The 21,372-nt window shown below is 38.7% G+C and overlaps 1 protein-coding gene across 1 annotated transcript in view; it reads right to left on the bottom strand.

Moving 5' to 3' along the window:
* Nucleotides 1–21,372, bottom strand: part of LOC136253728 (adhesion G protein-coupled receptor L4-like) — a 94,224-nt gene that overhangs the window by 38,996 nt on the left and 33,856 nt on the right. Inside the window, exons 5-8 of the mRNA XM_066046384.1 lie at nt 4,555–4,807; nt 2,779–2,839; nt 1,558–1,629; nt 937–1,078 (exon numbers count right to left, since the gene is read on the bottom strand). Of these exons, the coding sequence (XP_065902456.1) occupies nt 937–1,078; nt 1,558–1,629; nt 2,779–2,839; nt 4,555–4,807 (528 nt within the window). The remainder of the gene's footprint in view (nt 1–936; nt 1,079–1,557; nt 1,630–2,778; nt 2,840–4,554; nt 4,808–21,372) is intronic.

Here is a 21,372-nt window from a genome sequence, read left to right as displayed (position 1 = left end):
ACCTTATGAGTCAACGTCCAAGTATAATAGTTAGACTTCAGGCCACATAATTTAGTAACCCAATGGCCCGGTGTTGTGGGGCCTAAGTAAAGCAAAGGTGCTATAATTATTATACAGCAGGGCCTGATGGTTACTGAATTATGTAGAACCCTGTGGTCTTATTTAGACCCTTTATATATTTAACATTCTTGACAGCTGCTTGTAATGGGGAAATATAGTAGAAACTCCACCCGTAACTGTGACTATGGGTTTAAAATAATTTTTTAGGTGGTAATGCATTGCCAGCGCTACCATTGTTGATGTATGTAATGAACAAGAAAAGGGTCCAAGTAACTTAGACACCTCCAAAATCCACCACCAAAGGGTCTAAATGTTTTGTGGGGAACCATATACACCTGTACTACTATATTTCCCTAAATTCCCTTCACTTTTCTGCTAGCCTTATTGCAAATCTTTTTGCACAACATCCATGAGTCTACATCCATTTTAACTCTCTCTAAGGGATTATGTGATTTATATTAACTTTCTAGTTTTGGAAAATACTGACCCACTACATCTGTAAAACATAAGACATGGCCTAGCTAATGGAGATCAGTCAGCCAGATAACTATGACTGTTTTAAAGAAGCCAAATCAACACATTTTCGGTGGGCAACAGATAATCATAAGGTAACAAAACATGGATATTAAGAACAGAACATTGAACATAATTTTGAGTATAACAGATTATTGAGCACTGCAGCATAGTGCAAGAGGTAAAGTTAAAAGGAAACTATCGCTTATAGGTATAGATTTTAGTTGGCAACCATAAACAATAATTATGATGAATTGAAACTTGTCTTCAAATTGGTACAAGAGAGTATATTGCTCTATAGCTGATGTGGATAACTGTGTTATTATGTGTCCACCATGTGCACAACAAATATATTTCCCTAACCAATGTTATTCCTTCTTCCTACTAGACTGGTCCTGGCAGTTTCATTATCACTAACATCTAGGGTAGTACTTAACAATCTGCTAGTTTGTTCAGAGTTTGCTAGTAATCTTTCACTAGCTGTTGCTGTTGTTTGTACTACATCCTGCAGAGAGATCACATCATATTAGCTATAAGTTACCTAATTCCAACATAGGCACATTTAAAGTGCAGATGATCATAATGATAACCTTAAATATGCTCTTGCACAACTGACTACATGATTGATAACTGATGATCATGGAATTGATCATGTGATAGTAATCACATGTTTTGAATAGGCTATTATGAAGGTAAAACAGAATTACACAAAGAAATGTCTCATCTAATTTCTTTTTATAATAGCCATATTCATTGCTAAATTTCCAATACTCTATGTAATAGTAGTCACAACATGAAAGCTTTTAATTACAGTAAAGCCTCATTTAGCATACACCTCTTAAGGCCATCAAGCTATCATTGATTATATAGGAAGCCCATGATGTTTCACTTTATACAGATTATGCAAACTAGCTGTATATACAAAGGTATAGTACTGTAACAAGTGTGGATTGCTGTCATACATTGGTACAAAAGTAATCAAACCTTATTTCTTAATTGCTGAAAAGATGCATCATTTCCTTCATCAAATAGAATATCCAACACATCAGTAATATCCTACAAGTAATGGAATAGTTATGGTCATAAACAACTGAGGTATTCTGTACTAAAGTACTGTAGAGTCTGGCTGTTAGGCACATGTGCTTAAAAAAAATTCCTGAAAAATTTAGTATTAACATGCATGTGTTAAGCAATGTTCCTAATAAGAAAACCTCATCGTGAGTGTTCATGGATTAACTCTCTTGGCATGGCGTTGATTTGCAGTCACCACGTGTACTGATAATATTATTTGGAGTCCAGTTCCTCTGTAAATCCTTCATATGGTGCATGATTTCTATGCTGCAGAAGACTGTTTTGCTTGTGAAATCCACATTACTATTGGCCATGTACCACATGAGATTTCAAGTCTAGCACAATTGACAAACCTCTAACAGTTTTCTCTTGCATAGCTGCACCTCATTTGATGTTTGTGCACCTACGCTTATCAACCATGATTATGAAACAAGTATGCTATGATGTTCTTAAAATAATTATATATATGTGTACTTAACAACCAGACTCTATAGCATGTAAGTTTTCATGTACAAGATACAGTACGTGCATAAATGTTAGTGCAGTAAAGGATTACAAATGTACAGCAACACCCACAATGAGACTCAGATATACAGTTAGTCTTATGTAGGAATACTCATCAATTAAAACCAAAGTAAAAAGTCATTTGCAACAAAGAAATTGTACTTAGACAATCCTTTGTAGTAACATATTCAAAAGAGATTAAATCATTGCTGACTGTTGCTTTGAAAAAGATCATTACTGTTTTGCCTAAATATACATCATTGGTAGACACAGACAGTCCTGCTCCATAATAATAATATTAATACTAATAAAACTAATCACACAAGTAATAAAAGGTAAATGCCTGTTGATCTTGCTCATTACATGATACCTGCATGTACTTACAAAATAATGCAATACTAAATAAATAACTTGCAGGTAGTTGGTTGTAGTGAAGCCTCAAAACTTAATATGCATCAAGTATAATGACCAATATCATGCTATATGGCTGAAGTCTTGGAATAGGCGCTTCCTCTGTTGCACCTTATAGTAACTACTGAAAATCACCCAAGGATATTTACATCTGCTATATAGATATGAATGTCTGAATATTACAAAACTAGAGGGCTCTATACTAAATGTAATACATACCTTAGTCACTTCCTGTACTATTGAGCTATTATCATCCTCATCATCAATTTGTACAGTCACCCTGTGTGTTAGTAACTGAATAATGTAAAATGACACAGCATAATGGCCTACTTTATTCCACGGACTGGACTGGACTGGACTCGCAGACTGAATTGTACTGGACTTGCGGACTAAGCTGGAAACAGCTATTAAACAATAATCCAGGAATTATCCATCTCTTGCAACACTGGAGACACCACTATCGAGCTAAAACCAATTGTATGGAAGCCAAGAAAAACTTGTACATCTCATTAGTAACATCCCAACTAATCTACTGCTCGCAAATATGGAGACCGCAATTAATAAAAGACATAACATCACTAGAATGCATACAGCGAAGAGCAACTAAGTATGTTTTAAATGACTACACCTCTACCTATAAATCCAGACTGGAACAACTAAACCTCCTTCCACTAATGTACATCTATGAAATAAATGACCTTATGTTCTTAATAAAATCATTGAAATCGCCATCAGACAACTTTGAAATCAGAGACCATATTATCTGTACCAGTAACTCTGCTAGATCAGGGACACATCACAAACTAACCCATCCTAGAACAACATCAGCGGTACAGCGTCACTTTTATTTCAATAGAATCATACGACTTTACATACTATCTCCCAGCTATTAACATTTCATTACCAACTAGCTAGCACTATCAAACGCTAATTAATCCAACACCTATGGACACATTTTTCCAAATAATTTCAATTCTGATCGAGCCTGCACTTTTCACATCCTTTGTCCATGCCATCATTGCTCCAGTTTGCCTATCTCCGTTAACTTCAATGAACTGTAACTATAATTCTGTAATTAATGGTAACTAAAATTGTTTATTTATTTATTTATTTTTTTCACCTTGGACGTCAGCACCTGTTGCTGGTATACCTTCAGCATGCAATTTAGATTTTTACTTGCATGCATGCTGTAAAGCTAAATAAATAAATAAATAAAATAAACAATTGTGCTGCTGCTGGCTTTTCCTCAGAAGTCATGACACTAGCGTATGCACTAATTAATTAGAATACTCTTACGATACATGAGTACTAGCAGTGATACAGCGTAATAGAGGTTATTCTTGTAGCATAAATGTTTTCCTTTTTTGCTTTAGCACTAGTGTTACAGCTGTAGAGATGAGCCAGTAATTATTCTTAGCAGGTAGCTAGGTGGCACCACCAGGCAAGGTGATGGGCTATACAAATAACATGGCTCATCACTACAACCCTAACGCTAGTGTTAAGTATGGAAGCAACAAAGGAAAACATGTACGCTACAGAAATAGCCTCTGTCACGCTTTATCACTGCGAGTACACGTCTATCGTAAGTGTATTCTAATCAATTAGTGCACATGCTAGTGTCATCTGACTTGTAAGGAAGAGCAGTACCAGCAGTTATAGCTCGATAGTGGTTTCTCCAGTGTTGCAAGAGATGGATAATGCCTGGATTATTGTTTAACGCTGTTTCCAGCTCAGTCCACAAGTCCAGTCCGTGTATGCTCTAGTGTCATGACTTATAAGGAAGAGCCAGCAGCAGCACAGTTGTAGCTCAATAGTGGTGTTTCCAGGGTTGCAAGAGATGGATAATTCCTGGATTATTGTTTAAAGGCTGTTTCCAGTTAAGTCAGCGAGTCCAGTCCAGTCCAGTCCGCGAGTCCAGTCCAGTCCGTGGAATAAAGTAGGCCAAGCATAATGGTGGATTATTGTTGTGAATTATCATGAGGCCATTCAACTTACAAAATAACCGTTTCCAAAATGTTTGCTACAGAATTAACATCATTTGGAAATATCATCTGTGTAGTGTTCAAACTACTACTCAAATCATTAGTGATGCCAATGATAGTGTTTGCTCTTATTGGTTCTGATCTGTTTTCATTACAAAGTGATGATTCAACTTCTGCCTCAATTTTTTTTATCGCTGGTGTATGGCATTCTGACACATCTGGTTCTTCCCACTGACCATTTTGAAGGCATTTTCTGTATGCAGTTCCTGAAATGTTATATAAATGTACTTAATAGAACTTTGTGTGGGCAACAACAAATGAAAAAGTGTACTAAAGTTTCCATACATTGTGACCAGAATTTGGAAAATCAGCCTTAATGTACAACCGGAATATTTATGATCTACAAAATAAGGCATTACAAACTTCTACTCAGCATTACAGTTTACAGTGATTAGAATCAGTAGTCAGTACCTCGAATTACAAGAAATTCTGTGAAATGTTTTAACAGGTGCATATGACATAATATAAGTCTAGTTTTCCTTTACAAAATCCACTTACAGGTACAATTGAGGTGTGAACAGTACTGTACTTCACTGTCCAGTAACTGCACTTTATGAAAATTCAAAGCTTAATGAAATGTAGTTATGACAGTAATTAAAATACACAAGATTCAGTTGTTAACAACCTTCAGGACAGCTGGACACCATCAACATTACTACTTGAATTCAGTAATCATCAGCTTGATTCACAGATAGTTACTGAGGTTTATGGTTATTGCAGGCTTGTTGTAAGCTGAAACACTAGCAATAATTATGGACCTGAACATTTTACACTCACCTGGACTACCGTTAACATGTGTAAGTGTACAGCAAATGTGCCATGTTAACACGTTTATGTACTGAGCTTCAATCCACTACAAAGTACCATCTTGCTTGTGTTATACAGATAATAGAGTGCTTGATGCTTGGCCTCGATGCTAATTACGGAGATCTAGCATGAGAATCTTGTGGATTAAAAACTAAGGCAACGCCAACGTTTTAAAGTAAGTGTATAAAGACCCAATATGTAGTGCATCAGGCTAGGGAACATTATTGATACATGATAGAGCATTGAGAGTTGGATGATTGGTGTGTATAGCTACAGTAGGCATGCATGTTAATATCAAATTACTATGTACCCAAAAGTATTCTCTATTTATTTCTTACTGTATCTAACTTTAATGTATATTGCAATAAATTAACATGCCTTGGTGTGGGTGTAGAATGGATACAGTGCAAATCTACGTACCATATCATAGTAAATGAAGCCAGCATCCTTTAGTGATAAACTAGCCTTTTGAGTAAAGTAATTAAATTCAGCAACACAGAATCCTTGAGTTGACTGTAAGGTCCATTAGAGAGGCATTGTATATTAGCAGTGCTAGCACCACAAACTGAAATCAACACTTTTGTTTCAGGTAAAAGTTGAACCAATCTTGTAGGATACATGAGATGTAATGACATCATAATGATTCATTGTAATAAACTTGTTTGACAGGTTTGAGATCATGAGATCATGCCATAGTGCATGGCGTGTTCGAGGACAGAAAAACTTTTGTCCTTGGTGTCAATGGAGAGTCACTACTACTCAAGATCGATTTGGAGCAGAGTTGGTAAAGTCTAGCGGAGGCGGCACGGCGATAAACCTGGATCAAACGGACATTGTGGTTGCTCGGCTGCGCGAAGGATGAGCAGGCAGAGCCTTCTACCGATTCCATGAATGATGAATAAGATTTTCTCAGTTAGGCGATGGCTACCGTTGATGATTCCCGATGAGTCCGTTCCATTATAAAACTTTTATATAATTGCCACGTGCTGTTGCGGTTACAAAATGTTAAACTGTCATCAGTATTGTGTAATCAAAAATGAGCTGGCGTCTAGTTTGACACAATGTATTGTTGTGGCTGAGCGTTTTCAGTGTTTTCAGCAAATTTAGCATTATTGTAGAGTAGTGCAAAGTTGTCTTACCTCTGCTTGAAAAATAAAGTCATTCGTTGGTCGCCCACACATATAATTAGCGTTTAACGACCAAAAGCCTCTCATATGCATACAATTGGTATTTATCTATACTGGTCAGCAAATTTAGCGTTATGTAGCGTAGTGCAAAGTTGTCTTACCTCTGCTCGAAAAATAAGGTCGTTCGTCAGCCGCCCACACATACAATTACTGTTTGATGAGCAAAAGCCTCCCATATGCATAACAATTGTACATATTGGTATTTATCTACACTGGTTGTAGATGTGTAGTTCAGCATACCATTCATAGTAAATTTGAAGATATAGACTATCGTTATCTTCCACAAGCCTACAGCCAGGCTTATCTATAGTTAGGCATACGGCTATGTTCATCATGGTCTGCACCTTTCTTAACTTTCCACATGGTAGGTAAGCACCTATATCAGTCCACAAGCACTTTTTTTGTTGATATCACATCTCATGGTTTTGTGACCAATGTTGTGACTGACCAACACTAATGCATGGACTGTTGCTACATCATTGTACAGTTGGTTACTGAGGGTTAGGGATGGTGTTATCGGGAACTTTAATACTCAACAGTGGCTTCGATAAATACCACAAGCTACGCAGCTTGTATTTGCTTTATGGCTTATTCAGCATGATATTTGCATGCGTGTCATTTGCATGCGTATTATTGCATGCGTGTCATTTGCATGCGTGTCATTTGCATGCGTGTCGTTTGCATGCATGTCATTTGAATGTGTGTCATTTGTATGGGTGTCATTTGCATGCATGTCATTTGCATGCGTGTCATTTGCATGCGTGTCATTTGAATGCATGTCATTTGCATGCGTGTCATTTGCATGCGTGTCATTTACATGGGTGTCATTTACATGGGTGTCATTTGCATGCGTGTCATTTGCATGCGTGTTATTTGCATGCGTGTTATTTGCATGCGTGTTATTCCATGCGTGTTATTGCATGCATGTTATTCCATGCGTGTTATTGCATGCATGTTATTCCATGCGTGTTATTGCATGCGTGTTATTCCATGCGTGTTATTGCATGCGTGTTATTGCATACGTGTTATTTGCATGCGTGTTATCTGTATGCGTGTGATTGCATGCATGTGATTGCATGCGTGTCATTTGAATGCGTATCATTTGCATGCGTGTCATTTGCATGCGTGTCATTTGAATGCGTGTCATTTGCATGCGAGTCATTTGAATGGGTATCATTTGCAAGCGTGTCATTTGCATGCGTGTCATTTACATGCATGTCATTTGCATGCTTGTTATTTGCATGCGTGTTATTTGCATGTGGGTTATTGCATGTGTGTTATTTGCATGCGTGTTATTTGCATGCGTGTTATTTGCATGCGTGTTATTGCATGCGTGTTATATGCATGCTTGTTATTTGCATGCGTGTTATTTGCATGCGTGTTATTGCATGCGTGTTATATGCATGTGTGTTATTTGCATGCATGTTATTTACATGCGTGTTATTGCATGCATGTTATTTGCATGTGTGTTATTTGCATGCATGTTATTTCATGCGTGTTATCTGCATGCGTATTATTGTATGCATGTTATTGCATGCGTGTTATTTGCATGCGTGATATTTGCATGCTTGTTATTGCATGTGTGATATTGCATGAATGTTATAATCACAAGCTATTATGGCTGCTGCTTGCCTCTTTGCTTATACGTATGCTATTACCGTTGTTATTACATGTTTAGCTTTTATCTGTGATAGCAAGTATTAATTTTGGTGTTTTACAGGATACAAAACTTGATAGCTTGTGCATTCAACTTCCTTTATGTGCAACCACTATGCCATCCAATGCCCTCAGTTGCAAATGTTTGTACATCATAACACACGTCCTTCACACACTCTTCATACATTTCAGCATACAGCCTGCATGATGACAGGAAATCATGTACTAGTCTCGAGTACTATTAAATATTTCAATATGCAATTACAACCGGAAAACCTGTTGTCTCTCTGCCATGAGTGCTAACAGGTACACCAGCTTATTGTCAGTCCTGTCTGTCCCTGTGACTGATGAAGGCTGATTCTACCCTACACCAGCTGTCCTAAGGGATACTTATGGACCATCAGGATATGTAATTCCTGCTAGCATTGGTGTCTCACTACACTCATTTCCTGATATTTATCAAGCTTAAGAGATCGGGATGCTTTTGATGGAACAGTTGAATTACATCAAGACACACGATAGTATGCGTGCGGCCCAAGAAGCCGGCGCGCCACACCGTGAGTATATTAACAGGAAGAAAGAAAATGCAATTATCACACCTATGTAGCTCTGTGATCCCTTATCCGATTGGAACCAAATTTGCTACAGATATGCTGACCAGTTAAGGGAATCTACATACCAAATTTGAAGAAACTCGGTCCAGCCATTTCCGAGATCGAAGTTGCTATTGTTCCGGCAGCCGGAAATATTTTGTCAGTGCTATTGTTCCGGCAGTCCACTAGATTTCTCACTATCAAGTACACTAATTGTATGCTATGCCCCGAGTATTCGACTTCAGGGCACACGTCTAGTAGGTTGCCCCAAGTATCCAACTTTAGGGAACGCGTCTAGTAGGTTGCCCCGAGCATTCAACTTTAGGGAACGCGAAAAGCAGTTCTAATGTTAGGGTTAGGGTTAGGGTTGGGTTCAGGTTTAGTTTCTTCTTCACCTTCAATATATATTATATAGAAGTTACTCCACTCAGAGACATATAAGGTAGAATCTAAGGGAATTGGGTAGCTGGGAGCCATGTAGCACAGTGGGTAGGACTCTGGGCTCAAGCACTGGAGGTCCAGGTTCGATTCCTGCTCAAGGCATTTTGTGTTTTTCTTTTTCTTTTTTCGTTTGAGGACCTTTTTTTGTCTAAGTTTTATTTTTATTCACGTGACTGCTGGAACAATAGCAACAGCCTTCCAAGATACGAGCAAACAAATTTCGATTAAATTTTTTCATTTCGCATATTTCGCAAAATTCGCCATAAAACACGAATGCGTACTCCAATCAGGCTGAAATTTTGCACAATTGAAGGGCTCATTAAGGCGGATCTCAGTACCACCTTTGGTAGGAATCCGATGAAGGTTCATGGAGTGATGACCGATTATGTGCGTAAAATAAGGTCGAAGGTCTGTCACGCCTACAGGGTAAACCCCTTGGAGGAATGAATTGAAAATTGATGGAGTACCTATCGTAGGAGTGCCGTTTGTGGTTTGAAAGGAATTGAGATAACGACCATGGAGATATGACACATAACCCAACCTGTGTCAAAATTAAGCGATCGATTTTTATGAATAAAAAGACCATTAGTTTTCACGTCTACGAGGCAAACCGCTTAGAGCAATGAGCTGACAATCAGTACGTAGGTGGAATAATCATCATAGAAAGTCCTTGCAGTAGTACAGAAGAATCAGATTACAAACCACTGAGTTGTGATTCGAAAGGCAACAACGTGTAGCAAATGCGAGATCGAGATACTCTAATAGAACAGTCACCCTAATAGAGCATTCAGCTACGTTTACAACTTACTCCATTATAGAATTATATTACATTGCAAGTTATTCTGTACGGAATTCAGCTACAAACAGTTAATCTGATAGACAATTCAGCTACATGCAAGTCACCCTGTAGAGAGTTCATCTAGAAACAAGTCACCCTGTAGAGAGATCAGCTAGAAGAAGTCACCTTGTAGAGAGTTCAGCTACAAAGAAACCACCATGTAGAGAATTCAGTTGCAAACAAATCACCTGTAGAGAGTTCAGCTAGAAACAAGTCACCCTGTACAGAGATCAGCTAGAAACAAGTCACCCTGTAGAGAGTTCAGCTAGAAGAAGTCACATTGTAGAGAGTTCAGCTACAAAGAAACTACCATGTACAGAGTTCAGCTGCAAACATATCACCCTGTAGAGAACTCAGCTACAAACAAATATGCCCTGTAAAAAGTTTAGCTAGAAGAAGTTACCTTGTAGAGAGTTCAGCTACAAAGAAACCACCATGTAGAGAGTTCAGCTGCAAACAAATCACGCAGTAGAAAATTCAGCTGTGAACAGATCACCCTGTAGAGAGTTCAGTTAGAAACACGTCATCCTGTAGAGAGATCAGCTAGAAGTATCACCTTGTAGAGAGTTCAGCTACAAACAAATCACCTGTAGAGAGTTCAGCTACAAACAAATCACCCTGTAGAGAACTCAGCTACAAACAAATCGCCCTGTAGAAAGATCAGCTAGAGGAAGTTACCTTGTAGGGAGTCCAGCTACAAACAAATCACCCTGTAGAGAGTTGCAAACAAGTTATGTGTAGGGAATAATTAACATGTAATAAATGTATTACTATATATATAATTTGTACATTTACCGATAAAATCAGAATTAGTTAAAGTATTCAAAAACTTCTTCATCTTTCTCTTCTTCCTGTGGTAAAGAAAAAAAGATAGGTTAAAAAAGCCCCAAAGTCGGCCATAGGCCGGCTTTGGGGTATACAAATACAAAAAGAAGTGAAATCTAATCCAAAACAGCCAAGCTGTAAAAAAAGATTGCGGCCCTGAGAAAGGCTATGGTGAAAAAAGATGCGAAATCCAAGGTGGCGGCCAACAAATGGCTGTGATGGTAGGTTAATGGCAAAAAATTTAATAACGACAATTCAGGTAAATTTTGTGCCAAGACCAAGCAGCACCAAATTCATCTTAATTATCATTATTAAAATTTTTACCATTAACCTACCATCACAGCCATTTCTTGGCCGCCACCTTGGATTTCACATCTTTTTTCACCATAGCTTTTCTGAGGGCCACACTCTTTTTTTACAGCTTGGCTGTTTTGGATTAGATTAGGGTAAACTAATGAATATCTCTCAGTCAATAATGCATGAGAGGTGTTTGCAAGAGCATTGTTATTCCTCCTTCTAATGCAGATAAACCATGCATTCACAAGGCATGGTTTACTTGATTCATGTTTAGGAAGTACAGTACTATTGTGTTGGGAAAACAGTTATTAATTGCACATACACAGTAAGTATTTGTTAATTGTACATACACGCATTTGCATCACTATGTGGACTCCACAATACGGTTATGCAAGTCAATTACATAGTGCTTTGGATTATCCGTGTTGAATTTTCCCATTTTCACTAAACATACAACTGATTGGTGCTATCTTAGCATATGTGATTCATTCATACCTCTTCTCGGAATATCTATGAGCATAATACACCAAATCAATACCCACAGATTTTGCTCATTAAATTAGGTGTAATTTTTTGTGAGCTATGCTACTTGTTCGTTCCTATAACTTCTTCCAGTACTGTTTGTATCATTACATGCATGACATTGCAGGTGCGTTATTGCAGGTGTGTTATTGCATGCGTATTGTAACTATTGTTGCATGTGTGCTGTCGTGCTGTGTTGGCATGCATGTTGCTGCATTTGTGTTGGCATGTGTGATGTTCTGCTTTTAGCAGTATGATTATGATCTGTTCACTTCCATATATACAAGGCTACAAATTACATCATTAGGACATCACTATTTGATCCTGCTTGCAGGGATCTCCAGCTGTTTGCTTGTGTTTTGCTACATCCTACCAGGCAACATAATCCCATGGGATTTTGTCAATTGTTGCAATAGCAATACATTTACTGCAGTTTATTCCCTCATATAAATATATTATTTCCAGCTACCTATATACTGCATGCGTGTGGTCAGCAACCATGTTTCTGGGCTAGACGGATGACTTGACTTTTTGCTCTTTGTGTTGCCGATTCGCTTTTGTTATTTGTGACCTTCGCAATACACATTTTGACACGATATGTGTTTGAATTAAGAGCTACTTATCATTTCATTTCACATAAATGACATTCTGCTGCAACAAGCATCATTGCTTATGACTGTTACATATTCCTAATGTGCATAATTTCACCATGCGTATTTTATAGGTATTTTTCCATTGGATATATACATTGTTTCCCTTTATGTGATTACATTACCAACTAATATGGCATAGTGTTGCTATACCAGGGTGATAGGGAACTGAGGAAGTTTTGGGAGAAATTGGATGGATGAAGTGCTAATTATCTGTGCATGGCCAAACCAAACTAATTACGCTAAATTTTAACTTGTATGATTATTCATTGGTTGCTGCTATGCATATATGGTGCGTTGCTGCAATCTTGTACTAATTGGAACACATATTTACTTCGTGGTCAACTGTAAATCCAGTTATGCCATATCCACAATGCTTGTCTGTGTGGCTTGTGCAAAAGTTATTACACCCTACTCCAATAATTTCCTCAGTTGCCCTTTCCCCAAAGTACTTGTGTATAGATATCTGTGTGAATGTTATTTGTGTTTTGTGCTGTTATGCATATTTATGGCAGTTGGTGCAATGTTATGTGGTAGATATTTGCATGAGTGTTTGTTTGTTTGGTGTTGTTGTGCACAGTTTATGGCTTTGTGGAAAATGTTATTGTGATTAGAATTAGGAAAAAGTAGGCAATAGAGCTAGGTGCAGTGGAAGGGTGGTGTGTATAGCTATGAAAACATTAATGTTTAGTTACGCTACCACTCACCTACTTATGTGGTCTGTTCCTCAGATCTTCATTATTCACCTCCAGCAATCCATTGATTGAGGAGGGGGTTTGGTAAGTGCTAGGGGCCTCATCTGCCACGGTATATGGCCTACGCAAGGTTATGTAATTCCAGCGGGGCCAAAGTAGGAAGTACTTTTGGATTATTGATGCTTGGGTAATGAAAGAGTTTAGAGCAGAGAAGCGTCTCTGTCCTAAACTCTTTACAATAGAGGCAAACGGGAGAACCTAGTGGATAAGGCAGATATCCTAAGTGAGGCCCCTTGCTGTCTCAGACTCCTCTAAGGAGAATGGACGAACTGCTTATAGCAGTGGTAGGTGATGTGTTGACCTGCGGGTCACCACTAATTTGTGTCACATGGCTTTAGCCAGATAGTGACAGCATCAACACCTGTGCGCAGGTGATACAATGGAATGGTCAGGGCGTGACCGTTGTTCTCAGAGTTATCAATATCCACTGTTGAGAGTGGCACTGTCTGAAATAGCATCAACACTTGATAATAGCACTGTGGTTCCTCTATGGTGGTTAGCTGGTTGGTACTCTATAGCTGGGTCATGTTTGATAGCGTTCATGACAGAAAGTGTCTTCTGGCAGATGGGAGAGTGTCTCCTGATAGTGACCTGGATGGGAGAGCGTCTCCAGCTAGCAATCCAATTGGGAGAGCATCTCTAGTTAGCGATATGAATGGGAGAGTGTCTCCTAATACTGATCTGGATGGTAGAGCGTCTTCGGCTAGTGATCTGGTTGAGAGAGCATCTCTAGTTAGCAATTTGGATGGGAAGGTATCTCCTGATACTGATCTGGATGGGAGAGACAAGCAGCTGTTAGCAACACTAATTGGTGTCACGTGGCTTTAGCTAGATTGTGACAGCATCAACACCTGTGCGCAGGTGATACAATAGTCAGAGCGTGACCATTGTTCTCAGAGTTGTCACAATCCACTGTTGAGAGTGGCACTGTCTGAAATAGCATCAACACTTGATAGTAGCACTGTGGTCCCTCTATGGTGGTTAGCTAGTTGGTACTCTATAGCTGGGTCATGTTTGATAGTGTTCATGACAGCAAGTGTCTTCTGGTAGATGGGAGAGTCTCTCCTGATAGTGATCTGGATGGGAGAGCGTCTCCGGCTAGCAATCTGGTTGGGAGAGCATCTCTAGTTAGTGATTTGAATGGGAGAGTGTCTCCTAATACTGATTTGGATGGGAGAGCATCTTCAGCTAGTGATCTGGTTGAGAGAGCGTCTCTAGTTAGCAATTTGGATGGGGAGACATCTCCTAATACTGATCTGGGTGGGAGAGGCAAGCAGCTGTTAGCAACCTGGTTTCCTGATGACACTCTGAACTAGAGGGCCTGTCGGTGACTGCAGGTAGGATAAAAGAGCATCTCTCCTGACAAAAATTTAAACTGCGAGCATCCCTCAATAGCAATCTCTACTTGTGGTAGCAGCTGGCACGGTGAAGGAATCCAGTCAGACCTGCAGCTGAAGAACTCACAACAAAATGCATATAATAGCAAATAGTCTTTCATGTAAATGTTTCTGAGTAATTGAATGCAGGCACAGTGAAGTACAGAGTACAACAACATTATGTGTCTACTTACTCCACTGCTTACACTACAAATGTACATATGTACCACTATTGACAGTGGAATACTAACTAGAATTGATATCTGCTGGCATACAATGCCAATTAACATAGAGCACCTGCTTATAGTGAAGTTTGTGAACTGTTCAGTGGGTAGGGACAGGGTGGGGAGATTTCTTACAACAGGTATGAATTACTGCCAACGTGTTCTGCTTACGATGCTGCGCATGCGTTGTTCTTATTAGAGCCCACTGTTGCATGCTAATATTTTGGATATTTGCATGGCCTACGCTTCACAACATTAACTGTGTTTAATAACTTAAACTTTATTTAATGCTTAGTTACGCTACCACTCACCTACTTATGTGGTCTGTTCCTCAGATCTTCATTATTCACCTCCAGCAATCCATTGATTGAGGAGGGGGTTTGGTAAGTGCTAGGGGCCTCATCTGCCATGGTATATGACCTATGCAAGGTTATGTAATTCCAGCGGGGCCAAAGTAGGAAGTACTTTTGGATTATTGATGCTTGGGTAATGAAAGAGTTTAGAGCAGAGAAGTGTCTCTGTCCTAAACTCTTTACAATAGAGGCCATAGGTAGGTCACAATATATTATATATATATACAGATATATATGGTGATCTACCCCCCCAAGCATCAAGGTTATTTATTTAATTTAGACCATGTAATGTGCAGAAATTTGATGGTGACAACATCTAGCAATATGCACGATAAGCTATGCTTGCAACATGCAGAAGATGATGTGCAAACCGAGCCACGGTAACATACGAAACAAGTAGTGGAAGTGACATACGTTGGTATACAAACAAGCAATGGTGATGACATGCATATCAAGCAAATGTGACAATATAAATATTAGGAAGACATAACACACAAGCAAACTAACATGCAACTAACAACACAATGGTGTGTCCCATGCCAATTGCCTAGCAAAATTGTGGAGCACATCCTAACCATAGAACTACAGATATATAACGAAGACACTGTATCATGTACACATTAGAACAAGTACCATGTTTTGAAATGATTCCTATTGCAATTGTATAGGTTGAAGTTTCCTTTAATAACAATAAAATGGACTTTTCTTTGTGACTATTATAAGACTCAAGGGTATGGTGTGCAAGAAGCTGACACAACACGGTGAAACTGCTATGCAAAGTTCTAATATGCACCTGGCTGCTTTTCTGCATACAATTTATGATTACCGTATTTTTATTTTTTTATTTTTTTATTATGATTTATTTATTTTATTTTATTTTTTTTGGTACCAAGTTACCTTCATACCACCATTAATGCAGTCACCCTCTAAGGCCGGTGACTAGCTATATATACATGTATGTAGCTAGTTTGCTGACACTTCATTGTATTCTGCATTCTCTAGTTGACTATCCAAGTCCTGCTGATGCTGACTACAAGCCAATAAGCAGCAATGAAGAAACCAATATAGTATGCTGTAGAATACAGAAGTCTATTAATACATTTAATACACATCTGTGGTTGCATTATTTATTTATTTATTTTAAATTTAATTGCACAAAATAGAATTTTTTGACTTCAAAAGCACAATTAATGTCACTGAATTCAGGTACTTAGTCGTTTCTTTTTTTTTTTTGAAAGTAGCATCAGTGATTGGTGGCTAAACTGTATCTATGTATGAGCTCACTACTAAGCTCACCAGTACAAAGCAACTCTTATTATTTCACACATTACTAGAGGTGTACCGATAGAGAAATTTCTGAACTGATCCAATATAAAGTGATATACTGAGTCAGAACACCGACACCGACACAATATAATAAAGTGTAGCTATACATTTAGATTAGAAGAAACTGGGAAACTTTAACTTGCATAAGATATACTTAGTAAGCAGTTCCAAGTGCTAATAATCACTGACAATGCTTGATTGCCTGTGGTGGTGTGGCCTCAATTAACAGCCCAGACAGTGAGGCACCCACAAAATATATATATATATTTTTAATGCATGCTCCCACCAAGATGAGTCCACATTACCTACTCCATATTTTAATGGCTTGTAATGATGGCTGGTTATTTCAAGCTGTGTTTCTAGTTTATTCATCCCATGGTTGCTTTTTTATAGCTCTCCACTATGATCATTTGTTGTATGGTTGGTAAGTATTGTAACAATGAATGTTTGTCAAGCGCGTATTTCTATTGCTTCTCGTAGTATATGCGCTTCTTTTCAAGGATATAGAAAAACTACTATTTCCACAGCCTTGTTTGCTGTATAACAGAGGGTAAAATGTGGCTTTACCATGGCAAAGACTATTTCGATATATCATATCGGTTTTGGTGGTTATATTGAGACCAACTGATATTGGCAGAAATCTCCATATTGGCCACTGATACGATATGAATCGGTACATCCCTACTCATTACATGCATATATATATACAGGGTGTGTGGGAACAGTGTGTAAGCTTATACTAGTACACCAATTGGTGTTATACTGTTGCTTACCCGATGCAGCATCTCGTCTGAGGCCATTTCGCGATAGTCGGGGCGTTCTAGTTCCCTTCCGAAGATTCTGATTGATGCCCGCCACATGATCTCTCTACATTTTGTGTGGATTAGGTGGCGTCCGATGAACTGGCTATGGCACGAGGTGGAGCTGTAGTCACTGATGTTAGCAACGAGTCCAGCAACGATGGAGCTGTCCCAGGTGACAGTGATACCGTGCGTGGGCCGAGGCAAGTGACCCAGTTCTAGAGACGACCCTGACGGTAGCCACTAGTATTGTAATGTCACATCCTGTCGCGTTGCTGTCTTGCCCGGAACACCCGTTCCTTGAGGCGGTCCTTCCCCCGGCGTGACAAAGCCGGCTCCTCGCCTGCTCAATCCAGCAGTCGAGCTTCCCAAGGACGACAACCCTCTCCTTCCTCAGCAGGCGAGAACAACGAGTACCCATCTTGAAGACTCAAAGCCACTGCAACTGGCGAGATTTCTTACAACAGGTATGAATTACTGCCAACGTGTTCTGCTCACGATGCTGCGCATGCGTTGTTCTTATTAGAGCCCACAGTTGCATGCTAATATTTTGGATACTTGCATGGCCTACGCTTCACAACATTAACTGTGTTTAATAACTTAAACTTTATTTATATAGTTGTGTCTATTTTGTATGCACACATACTAAATACATGGTAAGCGGTGATTTCACCCCGGGGGTGTGCATTGCTCAAATATGCCGAGTGCACACTGCCTTGGGGGTGTTTCCACACACTGTTAAAAATGGGGTGTTCCAGTACACCCTAATGCGGGAGTTCTATATACACCCACACCTTTAGGGTATATTATTGTACACTTCTGAGGTGATTAGTAAAATGGGTGTTCATGGAAGCAGAAATGGGGTGTTAGATTACACCCTAGGTGCTAATTGTTGTGAGAATATGTATCATGACAGTATAATTGAAGTATACTAACCTTACGGCACTTATTGCAGTTTGACGTGACAAAATTTGTAAATAAGTTCTGAAACCCACAATTGAAGTGATGTTTGGTGGTTAGGTTTCAAATACAAACTGAAAACCATACATAGAGTAAGGAAACATTTCAAGTAAATGTGTTATGTGTTACAATGTTATTACTGTAAAGTTATAATGCTTATCAATTGCCATAATTATACAGACATACATGTTCATACTTGTTACAGTTCGTATTGCACCAAAGATGAAACTGTTGTAATTCAATTCTTTTAAAGGTCATGAAACACCTATGGGTGTTTTATTCACACCATTAAAGGGTGTAAGTGGAACACCAACTGAGGGTCTTGATTGTAACAGCACTTATAACACCCAGATGGGTATTCATGGCAGAACTGATTTTTAACAGTACACCAATCAGCATGTTAATTGTACTTTACATGGGAGTATGGATGATATCCGCAATGACGTTTTCTGACGTCACAAAACAAAATGGCTGTGCTAGTGTGCACTGTTAAAAATAGGGTGTAATCCAATCACCCTTGGGGGAGTTCTAACTGCTGTGTAAATTAAACTCCTTTGAAGGGAGTTGTAGTACTCCCCAGGGGTGCTCTAGGAGCAACTAAAAGGTGTTACAAGGGCATTGCAACACTCCCTAAGGGTGTTCTAGGAATAGCTATAAAGGTGTCATGTGTTATTTGCATGAGTGTTATTTACATGCGTGTTATCTGTATGCGTGTTATTGCATGCGTGTTATCTGTATGCATGTTATTGCATGCACGTTATTGCATGTGTGTTATTTGCATGAGTGTTATTTACATGCGTGTTATCTGTATGCGTGTTATTGCATGCACGTTATTGCATGTGTGTTATTTGCATGAGTGTTATTTACATGCGTGTTATCTGTATGCGTGTTATTGCATGCATGTTATTTGCATGCGCGTTATTGCATGCGTGTTATCTGTATGCATGTTATTGCATGCACGTTATTGCATGAGTGTTATTTGCATGAGTGTTATTTACATGCGTGTTATCTGTATGCGTGTTATTGCATGCGTGTTATTGCATGCGTGTTATTGCATGTGTGTTATCTGTATGCATGTTATTGCATGCACGTTATTGCATGTGTGTTATTTGCATGAGTGTTATTTACATGCGTGTTATCTGTATGCATGTTATTGCATGCGTGTTATCTGTATGCGTGTCATTGCATGCGTGTTATCTGTATGCGTGTTATTGCATGCATGTTATTTGCATGCATGATATTTGCATGTGTGTTATTGCATGCACGTTATTGCATGTGTGTTATTTGCATGAGTGTTATTTACATGCGTGTTATCTGTATGCGTGTTATTGCATGCGTGTTATTTGCATGCATGTTATTGCATGCATGATATTGCATGCGTGTTATTTGTATGCATGTTATTGCATGCGTGTTATTTGCATGCGTGTTATTGCATGCATGATATTGCATGCGTGTTATTTGTATGCATGTTATTGCATGCGTGTTATTTGCATGCGTGTTATTGCATGCATGTTATTTGCATGCTTGTTATTTGCATGCATGATATTTGCATGCGTGTTATTGCATGCACGTTATTGCATGTGTGTTATTTGCATGAGTGTTATTTACATGCGTGTTATCTGTATGCGTATTATTGCATGCGTGTTATTTGCATGCGTGTTATTGCATGCATGTTATTTGCATGCATGTTATTGCATGCGTGTTATCTGTATGCATGTTATTGCATGCTTGTTATTTGCATGCGTGTTATTTACATGCATGATATTTGCATGTGTGTTATTGCATGCACGTTATTGCATGTGTGTTATTTGCATGAGTGTTATTTACATGCGTGTTATTGCATGCGTGTTATTGCATGCATGTTATTTGCATGCGTGTTATTTGCATGCGTGTTATTTGCATGCGTGTTATTTGCATGCATGATATTTGCATGCGTGTTATTGCATGCACGTTATTGCATGTGTGTTGTTTGCATAAGTGTTATTTACATGCGTGTTATTGCATGCGTGTTATTGCATGCATGTTATTTGCATGCATGTTATTGCATGCGTGTTATCTGTATGCATGTTATTGCATGCTTGTTATTTGCATGCGTGTTATTTACATGCATGATATTTGCATGTGTGTTATTGCATGCACGTTATTGCATGTGTGTTATTTGCATGAGTGTTATTTACATGCGTGTTATTGCATGCGTGTTATTGCATGCATGTTATTTGCATGCGTGTTATTTGCATGCGTGTTATTTGCATGCATGATATTTGCATGCGTGTTATTGCATGCACGTTATTGCATGTGTGTTATTTGCATAAGTGTTATTTACATGCGTGTTATTGCATGCGTGTTATTGCATGCATGTTATTTGCATGCGGGTTATTGCATGCGTGTTATTGCATGCATGATATTGCATGCGTGTTATTTGTATGCGTGGTATTTGCATACGTGTTATTTGCATGCATGATACTTGCATGCGTGTTATTGCATGCGTGATACTTCATCAATGTTATAATCACAAGCTATTATGGCTGCTGCTTGCCTCTTTGCTTATACGTACGCTGTTACCGTTGTTATTACATGTTTAGCTTTATCTGTGATAGCAAGTGTTTGGTGTTTTACAGGATACAAAAACTTGATAGCTTGTGCATTCAACTTCCTTTGTGTGCAACCACTATGCCATCCAATGCCCTCAGTTCCCAACTTTTGTACATCATAGCACACGTTCTTCACACATTCTTCATACATTTCAGCATACAACTGGCATGATCACAGGACATCATGTACTAGTCTTAAGTATTATTAAATATTTCAATATGTAATTACAATTGGAAAACCTGTTGTCTCTCTGCCATGAGTGCTAACAGGTACACCAGCCTGCTGTCAGCCCTTGTCTGCCCCTGTGACTGATGAAGGCTAATTATATCCTACAGCAGCTGTCCTAAGGGATACATATGAACCATCAGGATATGCTTTTAGGCTCTCTGTCATTCCTGCTAGCATTGGTGTCTTACTACACTCATTCCCTGATATTTATCAAGCTTAAGAGATCAGGCATTAGGGTAAACGAATGAATATCTCTCAGTCATTTATCCTCAATAATGCATGAGAGGTGTTTGCAAGAGCATTGTTATTCCTCCTTCTAACGCAGATAAATCATGCATTCA

This window comes from Dysidea avara, chromosome 4 (assembly GCF_963678975.1).
Source record: "Dysidea avara chromosome 4, odDysAvar1.4, whole genome shotgun sequence".
NCBI classification, from domain to species: Eukaryota; Metazoa; Porifera; class Demospongiae; order Dictyoceratida; family Dysideidae; genus Dysidea; species Dysidea avara.
The sequence above is the reverse complement of the archived record's forward strand: the minus strand, read 5'-3'. Positions and strand labels throughout refer to the sequence as shown.